The sequence below is a fragment of the Xylaria bambusicola genome (assembly GCF_022495145.1).
Source record: "Xylaria bambusicola strain CBS 139988 unplaced genomic scaffold F5B22scaffold_90, whole genome shotgun sequence".
In the NCBI taxonomy this organism is placed as follows: Eukaryota; Fungi; Ascomycota; class Sordariomycetes; order Xylariales; family Xylariaceae; genus Xylaria; species Xylaria bambusicola.
In genome coordinates, this window is record NW_025953643.1 from 1 (window position 1) to 8,867 (window position 8,867).

Genomic DNA, 8,867 nt, shown 5'->3' on the forward strand with positions numbered 1-8,867 from the left:
ACCCTAACCCTAACCCTAACCCTAACCCTAACCCTAACCCTAACCCTAACCCTAACCCTAACCCTAACCCTAACCCTAACCCTAACCCTAATAGTTCCTTGAGAGCTGTTTAGACACAATGGGTATGATTGATATAAACGAAGCTGATGATGGAGAGTCGCCGATATCAGATGCCTCTGTAGAGTAAGTACTAGAACTTTCAGCTCCAGAATAATCACCTAACACCTTTCAAAGCCTCGTCTTCGTTCACGGCTTACATGAGCCCGGCAAAAACGCATGGATTGACCAGGTATCGGGCATCTTATGGATGAGAGACCTTTTCCCTTATGCTAGATACGGGGCCCGGTTGTTACTATATGAATATGATGTCGATAGATTAATGGCACCAGGAGGGCCTAACATCAGTAGCATCTTTGACGAGGCAGTTTCGCTCGTCAATCATCTCATTGCGAGCCGAGAACTACACCAAGCGGAGCAACGCCCGATCATTTTCATATGTCATGAATTTGGCGGTCTCTTGGTGAAAAGGGCTCTCGCCTACTCTCATTCCAGGAAAGGTTCCAGAGTTGAGCACATTAGATCCATTTACCGTTCCACGGTTGCGATAATGTTCATGGCAACGCCCCATGAAGGCTTCAAAAAAGAAGCATTAATCTACACAAACCGGTCCCGTCATCCGGAACCAAATAACTTCATGCTGAGTTTACTGGAGGGCTCAGAAGCGCTGCAGGAGATTACCGATCATTTCGCACCCATTATGAAACAGTTCTACATATATAATTTTTGGGAGCAACTTCGCACTGCTGTTGGGCGGCATAAGATCTATATTGTGGATCGAACCTCCGCAAGTCCGAGCTGGAACGAAGTAGATCAATGTGGCATAAATACTACACACGCCGGAATCGTGAAATTCACCAGCTCGGCTTCCCCAGGCTACAGGCTTGTGTTAGCAGCACTGGATAAGTATATCAAGTTATCAGCAACAGGTGTTGCAAGAAGATGGGAACAAGATCTCGAGCTTATACGGAAAGAACGCCAACATGAGGTAGAAAACCTACTGCCTGGGGCCTTGCTTAATCATGCAATTGGTGCAGAAAGTATCGCCCACGAGTTAATCACGTTGAGAGGAGCACCATCTATATCAACGCTTACCAGCCCTGAAAACAGTAGCAAATCACTCGTATATTTGAGCGACTCTTCAGAGGAGGTCAGGACACCGTGCGTCAACCTTCACTATCTCGTTAATCGTCGGTCAGAGTACTATGTGGGGAGACAAAAACAGACGGAACACCTGCAGCAGAAATTTCGAACTCCCAAGCGGAAAGGGCAAAAGCCCAAGGTATTTGTGGTGTACGGCCTGCCGGGGTCTGGTAAAACGCAATTTTGTCTCCGATATTGTGAAGACAACCGCCATAGGTGCGTGCTCTTTGGAAATCCGTTCGCGCAACTTACTCACTAGCAAACAGGTATTGGGGAGTCTTTTGGATAGATTGCTCGACAGAGCCAAATGCAGAAGACGGGTTTAGATCGCTCGGCGTTCTGGCAGGAAAGGGGTCACAACCAGGAGCGGGTCAAGCGTGGCTATCCCATCTTCCTCATTCGTGGCTCTTGATTCTCGACAATGCCAATGACCCCGAGATGGACTTGTCCATGTTTATCCCCGTATCTGGGGATGGGCACGTTCTTATTACTACTAGGAATCCTGGCGCACAGCTTTATAACACGGTGGGCGCATTCCAATTCCGTGGAATGGACCCTGAGGAAGCCATCACACTTCTCCTTCGCTTAGCCTATCCTGAGAAGGAACCAGATCAGATAACCAGTGTATACAGGCAAGATGCAGGCGTCATCGCGTCAGAACTCGGCTACCTCGCTTTGGCTCTAAAGCAAGCTGCTCATACAATTCGAACACAATTTCTACCCCTTGGGAGATACCTGCAATCGCTACTGGGCTGTCGCCAGGCTCTCCTCAGTCGTCCCCTTGTGAAATCTGCCGCGGATGCTAATATATATGCGACCTGGGAACTGCCATTCACAGATATTCTAAATGGCACGACGCAAGAACATCGTGATGCTGTAGAACTCGTCCATATCTTTGCCTTTATGCACTTCGTTTCAATACCGAGCAATGTATTTACACTATGTTCAGACGCTTTAAAATCATGCAAAGACATTGCCATCCGCCCGTCAGTTATCGTCAACTCATCTTCGATGCAAATGGTAGGCGATCGTGTTATGACTGCAGCTCGAGTTCTCTACGATCACTCAATCATTTCAATCAGTGAATTAGATCACCAGTCTGAGATAATGACCGGGAAACTCCTTCCAAAGCATTACTTCACACTCCATCCAGCTATCCATCAATGGGCTCGAGAAAGGCTTCAAAAAGATGATCGAGCAAAGTGGCTTGCTTGTACAGCTGCCATCCTCGAACACTCCATATCAACCAATATGGAGACAAGCGGGAGGGCTCTTCGTCGACTCTTGTTGCCCCATATTGAAGCATGCTTGTCAGTACTACAGAAGACTTATTGGAATTTTCCCGAGAATCTAGAACAGGCTTCACATCTTGATAGGTTTGCTCTTGTCTATGCTGAAGCCGGGTTGTGGAAGAAAGCACGTTCATTACAGCTTAAGGTGGTCAAATTACGTTCTGCTAGACTGGGTGCAGCTCATCCGCTGACGATACATTCGAAGCGAAGCCTGGCAAACTCACTGTGGAATCTGTTCGACCTCAAAGGTTGTCTAGAGGTTCAACGCCAAATACTCATGACTCAGCTATGGTCTCGCCCTTCAATATCAGACTGGCTCGTGTGGCCTCCTTGGAAGCCTGTTCATGTTCAATACTGCACCACCTTAAGCGACTTGGCTCAATCCTTGTGGCTTGCAGGGCTTCAAGACCTTTCGAAGCGAGCTGGAGAAAGAGCAGTTACCGGGTTAATACAAAAGTACGGCTCTGATGATCCTTTGACTTTGAACGCCATGTTTAACCTAGGCCGAACTTACCTACACCTTGAGGAGACCGAAAAAAGCGAGGCAATTTTCAGACACGTATTAGCAAGACGGGAACATTTCTTTGGGAGAGATCACCCCGATACACTTATGGTACGCAATGAATTGGGAATGAACCTAATTTCACAAAAGGGGGGATTGCACGAAGCTGAGTCTCTTGTATATGATGTACTACAAGTGCGCCAAAAGATTCTAGGAGAAGAACATGCGTACACTTTGTGGTCTGTCAACGATCTCTCCAAGGTCTATATGGAGTCAGGGCGCAACAGCGAAGCAGCGGCGATTCTGGAAGAAATCATTCCCGTCGTTAAAAGAACTCTAGGTGATGATCATGTCGGAATGTTTATGACTAAGGGAAATCTTTCTCGAGCATACATCCGTAGTGATCAATGGGAACAGGCCGGTGATCTCATCAAATGGCTACGTAAAATGGTCCCTCCCGATCATCCTGACTGGGTATACGCTGAATGGGGCTATGCCTACTATGTCCTTCACTATGAAGATGATGCGAGCACTGCGGAGAAATGCTGCAAGACCATCATGTCCAAGGTATTTGAAACAGAGCTCCTCAGCGCTAGCAATGCTCGAGTCATTGCCACAGTAGAGATCCTCCTACGCATATACGAAGAACAGGGAAGGAATTCAGAAATCAAGGAGCTCAAAGAAAAATTTCCCAATATCGGCAGTAATACTAACGTAGTAGAATCAGCTAGCAGCTTACCGTTACCGCGGTGGAGACTTAACAAGCCATCATGATAGCTTCTCTGGATTGTGTAGCTATAAATAACGGCTAGTTTCAACATGTTGTCGAAATATGTCAATCATTCATTGCGATAAATCGAAAGAGGCAACAACACTAATATCGCCTCCATGTTACAATCGTCTCATGAAGCTTGGTCAATTGGAGAGCCTATGGCATAGGCTGTGTCTCTGCCCTGCCTCGTTAGCCCCCATCACCCCACGATGGTCATGGTATAACAGATCCCACAGAGGTTTCAGCCCCGATAATGTTTTGTTTTCAAGTCCGTTAGAGTTTTTTATTGGTGTGACAGGTAGTTCAACATACTTGGTGTTGTTTCGTCTAATTCTGTATTACCTGCACCAATATCACTCACTGTGACGGTGACTCTTTCATGTTGCCGCATTTCAATCTTTAAAACTAGGACACTCTGCCTCGGCTTCCAATGGCACTTTTATCTTAATTCGCCCTATTTCCTATACATGAAGATAGACATAAATTTCCTTCTGATCCTAGAACATATTCTAGGAATTTCCCAAAAATTCCCCTTTACCAATTCTATTTGGTATTTAGTCCCAAAATACTGGCAGCCGGTCCTCTAGTTTATATCACTCTCCTCATGGAAGATCGCACGGACAACGCGATGCCAATCTCTTCGCCGATGGTATCATGGCATTCTAGCTCATTGCCGCCTCATGGGCACCGTTCTATCCCTGATTTCGGAACAACCCAATCCTCTAGTAATAGCAATCTGGTGAATGATATTTCTAATGAGATTCCTCATGTCCCAGTACTAGACGAGATCACAGAGGACACTCAAGCCGCCAAACTATGCCCTGCTGAAAAGGTCGACAAATCACGAGCGCCTCCGCAGTTTCTCATTCCAGAATCTTGGAAACCAGCTTACCTAGCAAAACGACGATTAGTCATGTTCCCCATCATTTTCTTGGTCTTTGTTATCACAATACAGATCCTCATACAAATATCCCAATCAAACGATGGCTTGGCAAAATCTACCAGAAACTTGCACTATCTTTGGACGTTTGGACCGATGGCCGTGTTGATATTACTCGCGGCAGCCTGGGGACGCGTGGAGTTCCAAGCCAAATCCGTTGCGCCATGGGCTCACCTGATGGAAGGAGGGCAAGCTGACAAGACCCTATTCTTAGACTATTTGTCCATGCTTCAGCCAATCGCGGTCGTGAGAGCTGTCAAGTTTCGAGACTGGGTCGTCGCGTCTGCAACGCTGTGTAGTCTGATTCTACGGGTCGCTGTTGTTTTTTCAACTGCGTTGATTGTTCTCTTGCCAACCGAGATCCTTGATGCCAATGTCCCAGTTGCTCTGCGTTCCAGTTTCGTAGACAATGCTACCGAGCTTGGAGACCTTGCTACCAGGATAGGGACACTGCCTTATTATAGTAGTATGTAATCCTGAGCACCCCGCCCCGATTTACACTATACTCCATACGTGACCTCCTACTAAACACCAAGAAAGAATGATGCTTCTGAAACTGCACATTTCTTCGTTCTTCCTCGGTAGCTCACCTAAGAAAAGCCGAATCTAACTAGCATTATATCATCAGTGCGGGGTCTATCTACAAAGAATATGGCGTTTCCAGATGGTACATGGAACAACTATGCCTATCAACAGTTTGCTGTACCAGATGTTTCTGACGCGCGCCTGAACGTCACAGTGGACGGTTTCACGTCGAGCTTGTCCTGCGAGCCCGTTTCGTTGAATATAAGCTACAGTAGCTGTGATGAACTTAGCTGGCGTGGGTATTGCTGGGCTCTGGAAGCGCAAGACTGCCAGTATCCCATCCAGCGTATACTGGTCCAAAACTTACCGGAACTCGACAATATTCACGATGCTCCTCCATCATATTATGGACAGGTGGGCCTTACAGGATGCGACAATTCAACAAAAATTCAGGATGTCCGCATGTATATGTTATTTGGAAAACTTGGGCCAAATAATGGAACAGTGCCCGCAGATTACACAACTATTTGGCAATCTTCCCAAATTGTGTGTCGAGCTTCTTATGCAATTGACCGAGTTGACGTGATCAGCAATCACACTGAGGTACTTAGTGTCTCCAATGCCACAATAACTGCACCGCGACATATCGAGGAATTAGAGGAAGGGAGAATGCTCGACCTCTACCTCGAGTCCTTCGAGACTGCAACCAGCACTGAATCTATGCGCGTGACCGTGCCTCTTCTCGGCGAGACCGGAGAGCCCGAAGACGCTGATTTAGATCTGTACTTTGCGGATGCATTGATGTTTTCTCTCGCATCAAATTCATCAGTTTCTGACTTGTTCCAGCAGTCCTTATTGGAAGAGATAATAAGCCGCCATTACCAACAAACCACCGCGTTCATTGCAAAGTCCGTTTTCTCAAAGCAAACTGCAGGGGGCACTATGGGCACGATGTGGTTGAAGAAGGACCGGCTCCTCGTTAGTGCGGCGACCGGCCACACTATGACCGCCTTACTCTCTGTCGCCGCGATTCTGAGTCTCATAGTCATCTTCACCAAGCCTGGCATAACGAGCCTACCGAAGAATCCAAACAGTGTCGTCGAAACTGCACAGCTTTTAACTGCTAGCAAGGATGTTAAGAGTCTGCTATCAGGCGCTGGACCAGCGTCACTCGGCACGGTAAAGAACCGTCTTCGAGATTTCCAGTTCAGGGCTACTGCAATTACAGATTGCGCGACGGAGCTGCTTCGAATAAGTGCTTCAATCAACCAGGAACCTCACGAGCTTCATTATCTCAATGCTCCAGCGAAAACCATGAGGACATCACTTGTTCTCAACCCAATTTCCATGGTTGCTGTCCAGGTACTCATTATCGGGACCATTGTGGCTCTAGAGGTAATTCTGCGGGTTTCCGGAGACGAGAACGACTTCGTCGACGTCTTAGATGGGAAATATATACATTTCACGTGGACTATTCTGCCTGCGTTGTTCATGTCTCTCATATCAATGTACTTTGCCGCGGTTGACTTGGAAATTCGTTCATTGACTCCCTATTCAAAGCTGAGCAAGGGAAGCTCCCTCGCACATATGATTCACCTAGATCTCCTCGACGGGTCGACGCCGCGATTACTTTGGCGTGAGCATCGTTCTGACTCTCTAGCCGCACTAGCGACGACGTTCTGTACGCTCACCGCCTCATTTCTAACCATATTCGTAGGCTCGCTCTATACTACTGTGGATTTACCGACGGATTTACCCGTTCGGCTTCTAATGGAGACGTCTTTCAATGTAACAAGACAGGTAGTTGCAGAGACCACCGATTTGGGGCAGCTACCGGATTTCTCCTCACTCACCAGCACCCTCATACTCGAGAGCAATTTATCATATCCTGCCTTTACGTACGAAACGCTGGCCTTTCCAGAATTTTCGATGCTCGACATGGAGCAGAGTCATCAGATCTCATCGTCTGACGTTGTGCATGCGACGCTGCCAGCACTAAGATCTAAAATGTCTTGTACACGGTATAGTGCGTCAGAGATTCAGATGGAAGTCATATCTGCCTCTATCCCCGGCGTTCCAGCCAGTCATGAGGCGACGAGAGTGGTATTGGCAATAGATATCGACGGCGAACAACATCAATCATTCTCGATACCGAACGGACTAACTCACAACGTTGAAGTTCCGCTAGACAATGGTGCGGACTGGGTGTTCGGATTCGGCGATAGTTGCAACGGTCACACCGGACTGCTCTGGTGCACGAGCGACTTTCTTTATGTATGGGGCCATAAAACAAACTCTACAACTCAATCTGGAAATCATGTAGCCGCGCTAACTTGCAATGAGTCTATCGAGGCAGTCGACGCATTCACGACGTTCGTAGGGCCCCAGCTGAGCATTGATCCCTCCTTCCCACCACGTCCTATAGATGATTCTGCACGGCGGTCCACCGTCAAAGTACACTCCAGCATAGAATGGCAGGAAGACGACTGGGAAAGTCCCTATATCTACCTAGCACAGGGCGTCGCAGCGCCAGGGACGTATCTCTGGCCATTCTTCGACGCGCTCATCACATCGCGATACGCAATTTCGTTAGGGGACCTAGACGATCCACATCAAGACGCGGCCGTCGCGAGCGCGATCGTAGCGCAGCACGGAATTCTTCGCGCACAGGTCCTGAATGAGGGTTTCCGGGGACCAGCGAACGCGACCAATGCAACACTCGTGAATCCTCCCGCCAACATCGATAGGGCCAACGACGCCATTGTGTATGATGGCACTCTGCGGAGAAGTTTTGGACGTAGGCGTCTCGCGCAGGACCCAGCAACAACGCGTGTGCTCGAAGCACTGCTCGTCGCGACACTTGTGTTATCCGCAGCTGGACGGCTCCTGATGCGGAACACGAAACTTCTCCCGCGCAACCCTACGAGTATCGCCAATGTGGCTGCGATCGTAGCCGACGGGAATTTGGACTCAATACTACCCGAGAACACCCAACTTCTGTCAGACGACGAATTCCTGGCAAAGATTGGTGGCGGATATTTACTGCGTCTGGGTTGGTGTGTCAGAAAGGGAAGGCGGTGATACTTGCGTTCCACATACTGGAATGCTAGGAATCTATATATAAGACCTTCATCCAGCCAGATGACTATATTGTAACTTAGACTTCTAGATATCTAATGGGATCACATATACTACTCTTAACAGGTTATAAGCCCGGACGTTCACCTAAGCGTATCTTCAGCTATTAAGGGTTAAAATTACACTTTATCTTTAACCCTCCACTATTCGCGAATACAAAATAACGATACGCATTAAAATTCCACTTTATTAATCCTATAAACGAAGATTATATTAAAATATTATTACTTCGAATAATAGTTAATAAGGCTAAGTTTTAAAGGTTAACTTAAAGAATTTTTAACCCATTAATTCTTTAAAATAAATAAAAGCTAAATAAATTATATATAACTAACTACTTAAAAATCCTTAATCTAACCTTTTCCTTTTAATAATTATAGGAATAATTATAATTATATTATTAATACTTAATAGTAAAAATATTATTAAATATTTATTATAACTTTTATAATTAGGTATAACTTTAAATATTTAATATTATTCGTTTTTTAAATATTT

The 8,867-nt window shown here is 46.6% G+C and overlaps 2 protein-coding genes across 2 annotated transcripts; both read left to right on the forward strand.

Annotated features, from left to right (window-relative positions):
- The first annotated feature begins 91 nt into the window (after positions 1 to 91).
- Positions 92 to 4,069, forward strand: F5B22DRAFT_573910 (uncharacterized protein). Its single transcript, XM_047973187.1, has 3 exons — positions 92 to 183; positions 235 to 1,416; positions 1,467 to 4,069. The coding sequence occupies exons 1-3, from the start codon at positions 119 to 121 to the stop codon at positions 3,766 to 3,768; spliced, it is 3,549 nt and encodes a 1,182-aa protein (XP_047824978.1). The 5' UTR covers positions 92 to 118; the 3' UTR covers positions 3,769 to 4,069.
- A 301-nt stretch (positions 4,070 to 4,370) lies between these two features.
- F5B22DRAFT_652397 (uncharacterized protein) lies at positions 4,371 to 8,312 on the forward strand (the record flags this gene model as incomplete). The annotated part of the gene is made up of 2 exons (XM_047979598.1): positions 4,371 to 5,172; positions 5,335 to 8,312. The coding sequence occupies 2 exons, from the start codon at positions 4,371 to 4,373 to the stop codon at positions 8,310 to 8,312; spliced, it is 3,780 nt and encodes a 1,259-aa protein (XP_047824979.1).
- Positions 8,313 to 8,867: the final 555 nt, after the last annotated feature.

Coding starts and splice junctions, on each gene's coding strand:
- F5B22DRAFT_573910 (XM_047973187.1), top strand. CDS start 119: ATGGGTATGATTGATATAAACGAAGCTGATGATGGAGAGTCGCCGATA. Junction 184..234: donor ATATCAGATGCCTCTGTAGA/GTAAGTACTAGA, acceptor CACCTTTCAAAG/CCTCGTCTTCGTTCACGGCT. Junction 1,417..1,466: donor TGTGAAGACAACCGCCATAG/GTGCGTGCTCTT, acceptor ACTAGCAAACAG/GTATTGGGGAGTCTTTTGGA.